A 15,431-nucleotide genomic window follows, 5' to 3' on the forward strand; every position below is an offset into this window, starting at 1 on the left:
GTTGCCAATAGCCATCAGGGTATCGCAGATTTTTTTTAGTGCGAACGTTTTGAGGGTTTCAACGGTTTCAACGGTTTAATGTCTTTTTAGTTTTAAATGACAATATATGTTAAGAGATGTCTAATATTAGCAGAAGACTATGTTGGACTAAATCAGAATGTGTTGTTGACAACACTTATAGCAATTTTGCTGATCATATATCGTATTAGTGAAAATTCTTTTATGTTAGAGAGAATAAAGTCAAATTTGGTTCTGATGAGAACTTTATGTATTTTATGAGGTTCTCATAGTTAATTTATAACCCGTATCAAATTCATTAATTATTGTGCAAGCATGCTTTTTACTCCAAAGATCTAAGCTTATATTAAGCTTATATTGATTCAACACATTCCCTCTTTGTTCCAATGGTTGGTGCTCAACAGTTTCCCGGTATTCTAGACCTTCCTGACTCATTAATAAGAGATATAATCTACTATGCTGAAATACCATTTCATGTATTGAAAAAACTTGCTTTAGAAGATTCAAGATGTTTAGATTTGGTGAGAGCCAGCTCGCTTATTATTACAAATGATTTTAGCTTACCACATGAGACCATGCTAAGTGTTGATGGGTTCGGTCCATTAGGACTAGATATTTATGGGTTAGATGTTAGGCAATCTTCATTCTCTCGTTCCAGCTTCATTTATTTAATTTTATCACATGAATGTGATTTTGATAAGTTAAATAATGTTCTCAAAGCGTTTGAAGGTACTTTTCAGTTCAAGGTGTTATGGTTTGTCGAGCTTTATAAAAAGAAGTTTTTTTATAACGGCGGTGTCAATTATTACAAATATACAGAATGGCTAACTGGCGAAATATCTACAAAAATATATTATGATCCTACAAAGCTTCCAATTAGCTGCAATATTTTGGTTTTTAATAACATGAAATCTATGATCGGTGAAAGTATTAAACGAATTACTTATACTCCAGATGATATTGAATCCATAACGATTTATCATACAGATAAAAGCAATCAGTTAACCGTTTCAAATTTGAAGTTGAAAAATCTGAAACAAATTTCAATATTTTGTCCTAGTAATATGAACCTTGATACATTTCATAAACTTTATGATTGTTACATTTCACCAAATCAAATTATAGTTCCTATTGTGGAAACAAATAGAGTCACATTCAATAATTGTTCTTTACCTCAACTTGAAACTTTGAAAACTGGGAGAATCACAAAAATTGAAGCTATTATTGATTGCAGTTTTCCAAAATTGGAACATTTAATGATGAACAACAATTTTATGTTTCTGATTAGAAACTCAAATTTCCAAAACTTGAAATGCTTAAGCATTAGAAAAGTTTTCAAAATTTCTGATGAAAAATATGATTACGAAAACTCAAATCTTTCGATACTTGATGAACTTCTGGCTGATTGTGAAGAGGAAAATTCTGCTCTTGAAAAAGGAGAAGTTAAGATAGATCTTGAAAAATATTGTGAAAGTTATTGTAAAAGATATAATATTGATATGGATAAAATTGAGTTGATTCCTTTCATGCTTCTTGAAAATGTTAATTTTAAATCATTGAAACATTTGAAAGTACCACATGAAAATTATTTAATGACTGCAGCATTCGATGATTCCACTTTGAATAAACTTTGTGTTGAAATTGAATAATCTACGGAAATTTTTAAGTACAGAATTTATTTCATATCAATCATTCATTTCAATGTGTACAATTATATAAATTCACATGGAACAGGTCAGATTGTCCTTGTAGTTAATTTTCAATTAGCTTTAGTACTTTACAAGAAATACCTTTTTTTGAGTCATATTACTTTTCGACGTGTTAATGTAGCTGTTTAACAACTCTATATGATTTTTTCATGTTGCTCAAATCAGTCCTTGTGAGCTTACTGGATATAATTTAACATTTTATACTTTAAAGTTTAAATATTAAAACAAAGTAGCTCCTTTTTTTGACACAAAGTATTAATTAAACGTATAAAATGACACAAATTTCTTCCATACCTTTGATATCAACTATGTATGCAGAGAAAGAATTTCAACACCTACTTGTTCTCTCAAACTAGTGATGAATATGTCCAAGAAAACTAAGTATGCTGGTATTTGGGATTTACCATCACCTTTAATTCGTGAAATACTAGTTAATGATGCTGAAGTTTCGTTCGAAAAATTGGTAGAGTTATATAAGAGTGATGATAATTATTCTTCAGTCATTGAAAGCTGTGTATGTGTTGTTACAAATGATGTTGAATTCCCATATAATGTTTTGTTGGAAATAGAAGGTCTCGAATCTTCGAAATTTGACTGTTATAGTGTTGATCATGTTACCAACAGGTCTTTGAAAAAATATTGTTATACCTTTTTAGTTATATCAGCTCACAAAGAATGTAGAAATATGGATGTGTGTATGAAGTTGTTTGAAAATATACCAAGTAAAGTGATATGGTTTACTAAAGAGTTTAGAAAAAGAGCCATGTTTTACCAAGGAAATAAGTATCACAAAGCATTACTGTCACCTCCTAGTGGTTTATTCAATTGTTTTACTGGAAAAATGAAATCATGTGAAGGATGGGTATCATTTGTATTTGATAATGATCAGGAGGTAAATGTTGGAGATACTTCTTCTACATTCAGGGTTGATAATATCGTTGAAATTACAATTCACAACACAGCTTCTCATCACTGGTATTATATGTCTGATTTAAAGCTACCAAAACTCCGTCACATGGGTATCTATTCTTTAAATTGTCCAGAGGAAGAACTTATTTATGAAGCTGAAGATTCAAGTGAGTTCCTGGATATTCAAACAGCTAATAAATGGGTTTATTCACCACCAAGTCAATGCTATAGAATTATCTTCCAGAACTGCCAGTTTCCAGCCATCAAAAATATCATGTTTGATAACAGCACCAAACTAGAGGCTATCAAAGACTGTGAGTTTCCAAAGTTAGAAACACTTTCTTGTAATAATAATTTTTATTTACTTATTCAAAACACCAACCTGGAAAACTTGAAGATTTTCACCATAAAGAGCACAATCAATTGCTCAGAGATCTTTAGGGAAAATTTAAGTTACTCATCGGAATCGTTTATCCTTGATCTTGAAGATGGTTTTCATAAATTTTGCTCAATGCATTATATTTCAAGAGATCGCATAAAAAGATTTCCAGCGTTGATTCTGGATAATACAAAGCTGAGCTCTTTAGAAACGTTCAAAATTCCAGATATTAGCTATTTGTTGACCGCTGGTTTTGAGAAAGAAAAACTTGAGGATTTGGATGTTCAAATTTTGAAATGATGTTTAGTGAATAATGGTTTCATGTAATAATTGTAATGACTATTGATGTTGAAGTATTGAAGTAGGTTATTTAGCTTTTCCGAATCCTGACGTACATAAAACGTTTATCTGCATCACACATTCTTAAGTTGCTGAAATTTGTTCGGGATCAACCATCTGGAACTTTGACGAAGCGATAAATGATACATATCAAATCGATTAAAGGAAAAAGTCCTTGATAAGACATTGATCAACCGGTGATTAATTTAGTTTGCTTGCGACATTAACGGAATAGTATGCCATAGGATGTTTGTTAAGGTATTGCGCAAGCTCATCAACCACCAAAAGAGTAGTCTATTGTCTCTATCAATTAGCAAACATGCTTTAGATTAGAAGGATTACCTAAAACGATCAAACAAGATGCAAAATTTCAACTCGTATCGGAAACTTTTCTTCTAAAGTTCTCAAAAAAATTTTATAGTGTCTGTCAATCCCAACGTGACACAAAATTCTCACTTGTTCTGGGATGTCGAGAAATTCAAACAAGGGCGAACAAATAGGAGACACATTTGCAAAATTTCATTTCAACTTCACAACTTGATTAGAATATAAATACTTTACAATTTGTCTATTGAAGTTTAGTTCAAGATATATTTGTATCTCATCACTACATCAAAAAAAGAATCTCAAGAATCATAATGGCGGGAACATTTGTTTATGAATTAACCAACGAAGAGCGTGACAAGGATTCAAACTTGATCATCACCAAAATTCGCAACTTCTTTGAACAACTATACTGGGCTTATTATATTCATCTGCCATACTATTTGATGAAGAATGAAGAAGCTTTTGTATTACATTTGTTTTTCTTAACTGTGTTGACAGTCTCAGTTTATGCCGTTTTTGCCTATTTACCATATAAATTATTCCAAGTTGTGGATAGATTCTTTTACTATTTAACTGGTGATGATTTTAAAAATCAGTTGGTTGCATTAGGTATCGGTGCTGGTAAATAGCAGATGAATGAAACATTAACAAGCTAAATAAATCATATGGAAGTTTACAATACCAGGATTATTGGAAGGTAAAAAGAGTTGCTATTTTTGTTTTTGTTTTATTTTTTTCTTTGAATAAAACATTAGAATATTTTCAGGTGTGGATGTCAAATCATTGGGAATTAATTGTACATTAGGTTAAATGCGTTAACGAAGGAATCTAGATTGGATAATAATAATATAATAATAATGAAATGTCATAATAGTGGAAACTATTTGTTATTGTAGGCTTTGTTTACCTTTTTGCATAATGGACCGCGAAATTGAGAATTATATGGAAGGAATAAAGGGGTTGTACCAGGAGGTATTAATTACTTGATATTTTGAAACATGATACTTTGAAATCTGGTTTCATGGAAATAAGCGTATAAGAGGTTGTTATTTTATGATTAGCCTAATTAACAAGCATCTCATCTCATGTGGTCCAAATTGGGATTTTGAGGTATGCCGGATATAAAATACCCCTGTACCCTGCGCTTTTCGTATATAATTGAGAATTTTGAACCTTCCATTAAAAATACAGAGCAGCTACAGCCTACAAGTGTTTAATACATGCAAATAATAAAATATATTGAAAGACTACCTATGACTTGAAACCTAAAAATGATGATTTTCTACTTTCATCTTTTGGTCTAGAAACTTTTGATGTTTTCGATCTTGAACGATGTAATGATAATGAACGTCTTGAATGTTTAGAGTAAGAATCACCAGTTTCATCATCAGCTAAAACATTTTCATTATTTTCATCATCAAGATTCAATTCTTCAAGATCTAAATTGATTCTATTCAATTCACTTGATTTTCTTGGAACTGAGCCATCTTGTGGTAAAGTAGAAGGTTTTTGATTACTAGATTTTCTTCTAGTTGGTTTAACCTTCATTTCTTCAACTTGTAAATCATCATCAAAAGCTTCAGGTTCACTCATATCTAATTCTAATAAATCTAAATTCAGTTGTGGTTGATTCTTAGGATCTCTTGTTCTTGCAGGTGCTGGTACATTATCAATATCAATCAGATTCTCAGTTGGTGTTACTTGAATACTTGGTGACTCCAATGTGGATGAATTTCTCAATTTTGGAACAGAATTTGTAGAATAAGGTTTAATTGTTGGTTTTTGTTGTTGAAGCAATAAATTTTGTTGTGGATTTAACTTTGATGTATTTTGTTGATATTGAGCCCATGGATTACCACCTGATTTTTCAGCTGGGATTGGATTAGTTTTTACATCTAAAGAAGATTTTGAAGAAGGAAATGGATTTTTAGAACCAGCTGTAGGGAATGGGTTTCTTGATCCTAAAATATTTGGTCTTGGTTGTTGATGTTGTTGTTGTTGTTGAGAATATGGGTCAGATTGTGAATAAATAGGATTCTGTGGAAGCTGTTGAGACTGTTGTGGTACAGTATGATATTGTCTTGGTTGGTTAAAGTTTTGTTGTGGATAAGCATAATATGGATTATTGCTTGACTCTTGATTTGTTGGATAATGCTGGTTTTCCAACTGTTGAGGGTGATATTGCTTTTGGTAAATTGGTTGAGGATTTGAAGGTGGTGAAACTAGAATTTGAGAATATCCAGCATCTTGTTGTGGTGGCAAATTATTTGTCTGCTGTAAGCTTGAGGTTGGTTCATTAGTTGAAGGATCATAATGTGAGTTCATAGTCTCAAAGCTTTTTCTACTAGCACCTGATTCAAAACTTTCTCTAGCGTCATATTCACCACTCTTTCTAGGAACACTTGAAGGAGATGATTTCTCATTTTGATCACTCTCAGTATGGAAAACTCCATCAACATCAATATTATGCTTAGGTTCTGGGGCAGGTGTTGTCCATGCTTCAGTGTGAGTAAGTTTAATACCAAGTTTTGGAGCATCTTCTTCATTTTCTAATTCTTCAGTTTTTGTAGATGTCTGTGTTTTTCTAGAAGAGTTTCTAGTTAGATCAACTGAAGATTTAGCATCACTAACTTCCGAACGTAATTCATCAATTGATTTTCTAGCTTTAGTTTCAACATCTGTATCAATTGTATTAACATCTGGGAACCTTTTCTCAACTGAGCCTTCATCAAGGTCTTCTAAAGATGGATATCTTTCTTCAACGTTGTCCAATACTTCTTCTCCTTCACCAGTTTGATCTTCATCTTGAATTTCTTTCTCTTCAACATGAATGTTGTTTTCACCTCCAAGAGGTTGTTTTGTCAATGGAGTAGGTGTTTTCTCAGATTTTACTGGATCACTTTCAAAAGCTAAGCTTTGTAAATCACCACTACTAGGGTTTGTAGAGCGAGCCAATTGTTGTGGTGGATGAATTGAGTGATCAGCTTGAGGAGATGCTGTAGAGCTTCTAAGATCGTTTGGATTAGGAGCTTGTTGATTATTTTCAGCAGCTTTATGAACTTGTTGTGTGATGAGCTCTTCTTGATGTTTTTGTTGTTGTTTTTGATGTTCCCAGTATTTTTGAGTTTGATATTGTTGTTGTTGTATCTGCTGCTGTTGAGCTTGTTGAGCTTGCTGTTGTTGTATTTGTTGTTGATATTGTAATTGTTGTTGATATTTTGCATACTCTTCATAATTATAAGGGCCTAATCCATAAAAATCTTCAATTGGAACTGGTTTTTCAACCATTGATGACAATTCATGAATCACTTGATAAATATTTGGCCGTAGATTAACGTCGACCTGAAGCATAATGATCACCAAGTTCTTTAATCTTGAAGGGTATTTCGGTGCTGGTGGGAACTGGAAATAACCATGCAAAATAGCAACTTCACCTTGCATTTCAAAAGGTGTTGTATAATACATCAATTTATATAGGAACACACCTAGTGCCCATATATCTGATTTATAATCAACTGGGATGTTTTTGTAAAGATCAATCATTTCAGGAGCTCTATATTGTGGAGTTGTCTGATATAATATATCATGGGCAACCAGCTGAAACTCTTCTTGATTTTTTGGAGGTGCAATGTATCCACTTGTTGAACCAAAATCTGCAAGCTTGAAATCACCATCAGCATTGATTAATACATTTTCCACTTTCAAATCTCTATGAATCAAATTGACAGAATGCATTGCTGATACCGCGATTGAAATTTCATACATAATCTTCAAGATTTGGGCAACAGATAACTTGGTTTTCAAATGCTGATTCATTAAATCTAATAAACTCTTATTTGGACAGTATTCCATAAGTAAAAGCACTTCGTATGTTCCATCATCTAATTTTTGAGCGTTGGAATCATAATATTTCACCACATATTTGTTGCTGGCCAATTTCTTCATTGTATCCACCTCCTTTCTCAACAAATTCAATTCAGGTTTAGTCTTGACAATCACTCTTTTCAAACATGCAATCTCATATCCATCTTCAATCGGTTGTGGTTTCACTGTGTAAATATGAGCAAACCCACCTGTGGACAATATATTGTTAGTATCTTGTAGAAATAATACGTTGCACTTAATCTCGGTATCAACGTTGCCATTAAAATGCACTCACCTTCTGCTAGATACTTGACGATTTCTACCTCATGGGAACCCACTTGGAGCTTTGTTCCGGGCTGTAGCTTCTCAATTGTAGTCATTGGGTAACTCTACCTATGTGTCTTCGATGGCGTGTCCTCCTTCTTCGTTCAATTGTTTCAGCTCTCAAGGCTATAAAGCTACCGGTCTATTTTTTGACACAGATTCAATTCCAGAGTATTCGACATCCGAACACCACGAGAAGTTTATTATTTAATATAACCGTAATGCATTTTATCAATAAATTTGTTATGAGAAAGAAGCTACAAGGAAAGATCATAATACTGATTTAATAGTACATTTTCATTTTTATGTAAAATTCATAACAATTCGTCTTCAAGTAATTTTTGAAGTTCTTCCAAAGTGAATGGAATGAATACCATCTCCGAACCTGATTGATCTTTGGTAAGGACAGCCATCTTGTGCTCAACAAATTCCATCAACATTGTTCTGAAATTGATTTCATTACTCGATATAAACTCTTCAGCACATAAACTGTAGAAATTCTTGTACTCCAATGCATGCTTAATAGTACCTTTCATCATTGTATCACCACCACCATGAGCCTTTTTGGATGTAAGATCATCTTCCATATTTTGTAATTGATTCGAAACAAGAACCCTATATAAACCTTTGGAATTGGAGGTCAATGAAGATAAGACATATTTGGCACCTTTTGACCCGGATGATTTTTGAGTTTGACCCAATGTCATAATGTCCTGGAATGAGCTTTCTGTTAAATAATCTGCAAATGTTGTAGTGTTGTGCCAAGCGAAATGGAAGTTATCCAAACTTGAGGAATCCCAAAGTAATGGAGCATTTATATGATCAACTGTGGCAATAACATATATCTGTTTGATGGATGCTAGCTTGGAAAGATATATCTGGGTTTTCTCATCTCTTAATCCAGTCCCATCAATGTTATGTATCAAAAGTATCAGTCTTGGTGTATCAGCTCTCTTATGATAATAATCAACAATATGATCAACTAAATCACCAAGTCTTTTGGGAACTTTATGTAGCTTTAAAGCAGATACTATGGTCGTTAGTACCTCTTTGAATGAAGTGGCTGGATTGTAACCATTAACAACTAATGCAGGTATATCAACCATTGAGGTCAAATACTCTTCAACAAAATTCAATGCTAATCTTCTCTTGGATCCAACACCAAACAATAATAAATTGAAACCTTGTGTCAATTCAAAATACCATTGTGTATACATCTCTTTATAAGTATCTATTAATTTTTGTTTTTCCTTATTATGCAAAAACCCACTTAATAAAATTAAACTATTAAATTCATCATATTCTAATTGTGGTGCTTTAACCATTGAATTATTTGATCCTTTAATCTTAGTTCTATGTTGATCAAAATAACCATCAGGACCATCTAAGAATAATGCCTTATCTTCATATTTACTATCAAAAAATACTTCTTCCTCTTCAGCGGTTGGTAATGGTGTAGCAACAAAGTTTGGTGTTGTTACCGGTAAAGTACCATGGACTCTATTATGTCTTGGTGTGTTGAAAGGTGAAGGTGCAGCACTTACACTTTTTCTTGACTCTTCAATGATTCTTTCAGCTAATCTTTTTTCCTCTTCATAATCCTGACCTTCAAAATAATCATCATCTTCATCCATATCATCTTCCATTAATTTTTGATATAAGGTTTTTGTAGCTCTTTTTCTTGCACTTTGATCTTGTTGGGCACGCCTAAGTTTTTGTTTTCTAGGTGAACCTGCTCTCCCATTTGGTGTTTTAATTGGTGATGAACCTTCTAATGTTAAAATACCTTTCTTAGAAGGTGATAATTCAGTTTCAGCTAAAGTTATTGCACCAAGTTTTTGTCTTTTTGGACTGGAAAACACATCAGCTTTAATAATTTTTTGTTGTTCTTGTTGTTTAGCAACTACACTAAGTGTTGGTCTACCACGAGTTTTCTTCAACATATTTGCATCATGTTCTGCTTTTATGAACACAAAATTTGTTAAATCATCTTCCATATCATCATCGTATTCAAATTCTATTAAACCTTCCGGTTTTTCCTCCTTAACTTTGGTTTCTTCTAATTGTACATTCTTAGGGCGACCTCTCGTTCTGTTACCAATACTGTTTGAGTCTGGTTTCAATTCAGTCTTGATGGTTTGTTTTAGTGGATGAGCGGGGCTTCCATCTTTTCTAGGTCTTCCTCTTGGTTTTGATGAATTGTTTGAGTTTCTTGATGATGGTCTATGTAAAGGAGGTTCATATTTACTTGGTCTCCCACGCTTTCTTTTAGGTTTTTTGTTTCCTTCTCCAGAACCAGCATAACGATTTGTTGGTTTCCAATCACGAGATTCATCCTCAGAAATATAACTACCTGATTCACTTCCACTATCATCTGAATTGAAATCTGAATCATACCTTAGTGACCTATTCAAAACATCTTGAGGTTCAAATTCAACAATACACTCTTTTAAATTTAATTTGATGGGTTCTTGATTTTCGGTTTTAGGTATTATTTCTGGGGTTGATCCTTGATCATCAGAATCTCTAGATATAATTGCAGATATACCACCTTCTACTGAAATCAATGGATCTCTATTCTTCTTTGGACGACCTATAGATCTTTTACCGCCTATGAACCTTGACTCAACTTCATCATTATCTGAATCTAAGGAATCATTCTTCTTTGGGCGACCCCTTTTACCTTTAATATTCAAAAGTTGTGCCAATTTACCAGTTTCTTTTTTTGGTCTACCAGCTTTCTTTTTAGCATCAGGGTTGTGTATCTTTGGAATATACAATTCATCTTCAGATTCTAATTCATCTAAAGACGTCAGTACTCTAGGCCGTAGTCTGAATGGCAAGCTTGACTGACTTGGTGATAATTTGATTATTGTTTCATCAATGGCCCTTTGTGGATTTGTGATAGGATTATGAGAATTGATGTCTGGTAATGGAGGATTTGAAATTTGTTCAGTGGTATTACTTGGATCATCTTGATTATTATGTTGTGTTTCAGGTTCGGGGTTCTGCTTTTTTGGCGAGCCAAAAGAGTATATCGTCAGCTTACTGGGTTCTGGGACCTCTTTATCTTGTGGTGATGGATTCATAAATGATAATCTAAAGCTTTAAATTGCACTTGTACTAAAAACTAAATAAAGTTTAATACTCGTTACATAGAAATGTTTATACAATTTTCAAAGCGCGACCGTTTCGAGAAGATCCGACTATTCGCGCCTTCGGAATTACCAAGAAAAAAATTAATTAGTGCGTCTTTATGTCTTTATTATCATGATTGGAAAATATTTTGATTTGGATCATCTTTGTGATTGATAAAGATTTATAAGATTTGGTATTTCACAAGATGTTGTCCTTCTGTCCCAACTGCTCGAATATGCTTTTGGTATGTATGGTATTTTGTACCTTCTTAGTCTCTAAGGAGTTGTGATGATTATAGGTAAACTAACAATATATTTCAGATATCAACTGCTGATACAGGTATACACAGATTAAACTGTCCAACTTGTCCATATGAATTCCCAATAGCTGGTGTGGAGATTTTTGATAGAAAAGAATTACCAACCAAACAAATTGATGATGTTTTAGGTGGTGATGGTGCTTGGGATAATGTTGATCAAACTGCTGCACAATGTCCGATTGATTCTTGTGGTAATGATAAAGCATATTTCTTCCAATTGCAAATTAGATCAGCGGATGAACCTATGACTACTTTCTTGAAGTGTGTTAAGTGTGGTCATCAATGGAGAGAAAATTGAAACAAAGGAAATTGGTTTTCAAGTGGAAGAAGAAAGAGTTGTTGCATTATGTATTTTGTATTATAGTTTGTCATAGAGGGTTTTATAAAGGAAAAAAGTTGTCAACTTCAAGTTGATTTTTTTAATGGATTACGTTACGTTGGTTTAAAATAATAGAGCATGGTAATCATGATCTTGTAGTCAAATATTACAATTACGTTTCTAAATGTTTAATGATTAAGAGCGTCCATGTTTATTTCTTTTTACAAGATTTTAATTGGTATTCAAAAAATCCTTGTCCATCTGCGTTAACAATAGATTGTTCAATTCTAGAAACATTTTCTAAATTGATATCTGTGATTTGTCTTTCATAGCTTGATTTTAACGGAGATTCTGATATTCTTCTTACCAAAAACGATCTAGTTGGGGCTTCTAAAGTGGTCTCATTCGGTTCATTTTTTGGTGCTAATTGATTTGATGATTTTGCTTTTTGTGACTCTAAGTCAACTGGTGGTTCTAATTGGACGACTGATTCTTGTTGTGTATCAAGATTGATAACTTGTAATGGTGCTTCAGTTTTTGCTGTACGTTGACGTTTTGGACCGTTTTGTTGATTTTGTGTGTTGTCAACTGATTTTTCAGTTAAAGGTTCTCTTTTTGGTGGTGATGGTACTAATACTCTTGTTGATGATGAAACAGTGTTGTTTGAATTTACACCCGTTCCTGGTAGATCATCATCGTGATCTTCATCATCATCATTATTATTAAAACTCCCTCTTCTGGAATTCAAGTTACTTCTGGTTCTATTAAATTTTCGCATTGCAGATTCTAAGTCATCTTCATCACTGTCATCTGACCCATCCTGTGTATCAATTCGATGTTCTTCATGATCACGATCTCTATATCTATTTAGATATTGAGGACCTAATGCTCTAATACCCCTTTCAACACGATATTGATTCACACCAGCTAAATGTCTACCTTCACGAACTAAATGAGAATATTGACCCATAAATTGCATTTCTTCATCAGTGAATGATTGTCTAAAAGCAGCGTTATGAACACCAGCAATACCTCTGAACTCAAATTCACCAGAAGGTTGTGCAACGTCTCTTGATCCATCTGTTACACTTCTTAGAAATGATTCACTAAATTTATCAATTCTTTGTGGAGTGTTCAATCCTGTAGGAGCTGGTCCATAAACAGCAGTTGAATGTAAATCATAAATTAAATCACCACTTTTATTCAATAAATCACCAAATTGTCTCTTCATTTGAAATCCTCTTGCCCAAGATTTTGGTGACTCTGTTAATGGGTAAACATCATCAACATTGAATAAACTAATGAAATGTCTGCATTCTTCATAAGATGAATGACGACTAAAGAAAAATCTAATTTCATTTCTTAATAAATAATCTTTACCATTTGGTAATAAATGAGGAATATCATCAATTTTATAAATTTTATGACCCTGAGGTAATTCTTCTTGGAAAATTGCAACATCACTAAATTGACTCCATGGTAATGGATGTGTAATATTAAGCATATCTTCATAACTAATATCAATTGAATGTTTTAATCTGACAGGAAATTTGGAAATATGACCACTACATTGAGATGGTCTTATACCACAACAATGGAATTTTGATTTTGGATCCAATGATTTGATCTTACCAATACGATCTTTATATTCATATTCATTTGAATTAGATAAAAGTTCTAATCTTTTATAAAGATCGTTATTCGAATGCATTTTACCACCAAATAAACTAATAATTCTAATCCAAGCTTCTTCATATCCAATTGTTGAATCAGCAAAATGGAATGAAAAAGTATCATCATCCATTGGATAAAATTTCATAACTTCACATAAAGCTTGTAATCCGAAATAATTTGATTTCATATCAATAAAAGGTTCTTGTCTATAACCAAATGTTGTATCTAAATAAATATTATCAAATTTTTTCAAAGAAGTTGTATATGGGAATAAAAATTCATTTCTTGGTAATGATCCAACCCAATCCCTTTCAGCTCTAATATCACCAGTAATTAAAATTGATTTCTCATTTGATTCAACTAAGAACATAACAGCACCAGGACAATGTCTAGCTGGGATTAAAGTCAAATTTATTGAAACACCATCCTTCAAAGGAACTGTGTGTCTTTGATTTTCCTTCAATGGTCTAAGAGATGGCCAACTTCTACTATATTTAGGATTCAATTTCAATAATTCCTTGGTGATTTCTGAACAATATACTGGATGACCACTAAAACTGGAATCCAACCCTTTCAAGTGATCAGCATGGGCATGAGTAAGCAAGTAAAGCTTTACTAACTGCTTTGTAGTGGTGAAATTATCAACTTGATTTAGTTAGTATAAGTTGCACAGCCATTTTCTTGTATTGTTATAAAACTTACCTCTAACACCTTCAAATTCATGAATAAACCCATCAAAAGTGAGTCCCTGAAACAACAAAGTTAGTACAATTTGAACTTCTTAGTGCATAATAAAACTTACTAGCTCATCTCTGTCCGTCATCGTCAAGTAGTTAAAGATTTCTATTCAATAAAGAGTTTGTATGTGGAAAGTCAAAAAGCTTTTGTTTACCTTTCAAATTAATTTTGCTCTACACGCGAAACTTTTTAAATAAAGGTACGCGAAACTTTGTATATAAACATGAAAACGTCATCGATTCATAAACATCAACATCTATACACATTATCAAACCCATTCTCTTGGGTTCTTTAAGACTTGGATCAACTCTGCTTCTCTGGAACCTTCTTCTGGTTGATGGTTGTAAGCCCAGCTTGCAGTAGCTGGTAAAGACATCAAGATACTTTCTACTCTTGAACCTGGTGTTTGTAAACCAAATTGAGTACCTCTATCTAAAACCAAATTAAATTCAACATATCTACCTCTTCTCAATTGTTGCCAATTTCTTTCTTCTTCAGTAAATGGTTGGTCTTTTCTCTTTTCAATAGTTGGAACATATGAAGGTAAAAATGCATCAAAACAATCTGAAACAATTGATAAAATTTCTTCAGGTTTTCTATCATCAAAATCATCAAAGAAAATACCACCAATACCTCTTGTTTCTTGTCTATGTTTAATTAAGAAATATTCATCACACCATTTCTTATATTTAGGATATAATGAAGTATCATGTTTATCTAATGCATCTTTATGTTTTTGATGGAATAATTTAGCATCTTCTTCATAAAGATATGAAGGAGTTAAATCAGCACCACCACCAAACCACCAAGTTTGTGGAGTGCCATCTTCATTCCAAGTTTCAAAATAACGATAATTTAAATGTGTAGTTGGAGCATGAGGATTTTTTGGATGAATAACCATTGATAATCCACAAGCATAAAATGGAATATTACCTTCTTTTGGGAATTTTAAATTTTTATGATCAGCTCTCATTCTTTCAACAGCTTTTGGAGGTAATGAACCATAAACAACACTAATATTCACACCACCTTTTTCAAAAACTTCACCATCTTGAATAACACATGAAGTACCACCTCCAGCACTTTCACCACGAGACCAAGAATCAGCAAAGAATCTAGCAGTTGGTTCTAAAGCTTCAAGACCTTTAGTGATTTCTTGTTGTTTTTGACGGATTAAAGCTTCCATCTTTTCCCTAATTGGGGCATTTGGTGATGTTTGATCAGTGAAAGGCATATTGTCAATTCTATTGTACTTGAGTATTAATGATTAAGTTTTGATAAAGATACAACGAATTCAACGGTTTCCTGTCTGTGTTTATATACAATTGACAATCAATGATTTATCGTTTAACACTTCGTTCTTTTGTGACAACT

At 32.8% G+C, this 15,431-nt stretch overlaps 8 protein-coding genes across 8 annotated transcripts; 4 read left to right on the top strand and 4 right to left on the bottom strand.

The window, feature by feature from the left end:
• Window positions 1-404: 404 nt before the first annotated feature.
• Window positions 405-1,667, top strand: BN7_3862 (uncharacterized protein; the record flags this gene model as incomplete). Its single annotated transcript, XM_011275524.1, has 1 exon — window positions 405-1,667. One exon carries the CDS (start codon window positions 405-407, stop codon window positions 1,665-1,667), a length of 1,263 nt encoding a protein of 420 aa, XP_011273826.1.
• A 424-nt stretch (window positions 1,668-2,091) lies between these two features.
• On the top strand, window positions 2,092-3,315 carry BN7_3863 (uncharacterized protein; the record flags this gene model as incomplete). Its single annotated transcript, XM_011275525.1, has 1 exon — window positions 2,092-3,315. One exon carries the CDS (start codon window positions 2,092-2,094, stop codon window positions 3,313-3,315), a length of 1,224 nt encoding a protein of 407 aa, XP_011273827.1.
• Window positions 3,316-3,992: 677 nt separating this feature from the next.
• Window positions 3,993-4,310, top strand: TSC3 (Tsc3p; the record flags this gene model as incomplete). Its single annotated transcript, XM_011275526.1, has 1 exon — window positions 3,993-4,310. The coding sequence occupies one exon, from the start codon at window positions 3,993-3,995 to the stop codon at window positions 4,308-4,310; it is 318 nt and encodes a 105-aa protein (XP_011273828.1).
• A 622-nt stretch (window positions 4,311-4,932) lies between these two features.
• BN7_3865 (uncharacterized protein) lies at window positions 4,933-7,925 on the bottom strand (the record flags this gene model as incomplete). Its single annotated transcript, XM_011275527.1, has 2 exons — window positions 4,933-7,800; window positions 7,869-7,925. 2 exons carry the CDS (start codon window positions 7,923-7,925, stop codon window positions 4,933-4,935), a joined length of 2,925 nt encoding a protein of 974 aa, XP_011273829.1.
• Window positions 7,926-8,183: 258 nt separating this feature from the next.
• Window positions 8,184-10,958, bottom strand: ORC2 (origin recognition complex subunit 2; the record flags this gene model as incomplete). The annotated part of the gene is made up of 1 exon (XM_011275528.1): window positions 8,184-10,958. One exon carries the CDS (start codon window positions 10,956-10,958, stop codon window positions 8,184-8,186), a length of 2,775 nt encoding a protein of 924 aa, XP_011273830.1.
• A 254-nt stretch (window positions 10,959-11,212) lies between these two features.
• Window positions 11,213-11,624, top strand: RPC11 (DNA-directed RNA polymerase III core subunit RPC11; the record flags this gene model as incomplete). The annotated part of the gene is made up of 2 exons (XM_011275529.1): window positions 11,213-11,251; window positions 11,328-11,624. The coding sequence occupies 2 exons, from the start codon at window positions 11,213-11,215 to the stop codon at window positions 11,622-11,624; spliced, it is 336 nt and encodes a 111-aa protein (XP_011273831.1).
• Window positions 11,625-11,856: 232 nt separating this feature from the next.
• BN7_3868 (Endoribonuclease ysh1) lies at window positions 11,857-14,054 on the bottom strand (the record flags this gene model as incomplete). Its single annotated transcript, XM_011275530.1, has 2 exons — window positions 11,857-13,938; window positions 14,022-14,054. The coding sequence occupies 2 exons, from the start codon at window positions 14,052-14,054 to the stop codon at window positions 11,857-11,859; spliced, it is 2,115 nt and encodes a 704-aa protein (XP_011273832.1).
• Window positions 14,055-14,325: 271 nt separating this feature from the next.
• On the bottom strand, window positions 14,326-15,291 carry HEM13 (coproporphyrinogen oxidase; the record flags this gene model as incomplete). The annotated part of the gene is made up of 1 exon (XM_011275531.1): window positions 14,326-15,291. The coding sequence occupies one exon, from the start codon at window positions 15,289-15,291 to the stop codon at window positions 14,326-14,328; it is 966 nt and encodes a 321-aa protein (XP_011273833.1).
• Window positions 15,292-15,431: the final 140 nt, after the last annotated feature.

This window comes from Wickerhamomyces ciferrii, contig 00120 (assembly GCF_000313485.1).
Source record: "Wickerhamomyces ciferrii WGS project CAIF00000000 data, strain NRRL Y-1031 F-60-10, contig 00120, whole genome shotgun sequence".
Classification (NCBI taxonomy): Eukaryota; Fungi; Ascomycota; class Saccharomycetes; order Phaffomycetales; family Wickerhamomycetaceae; genus Hansenula; species Hansenula ciferrii.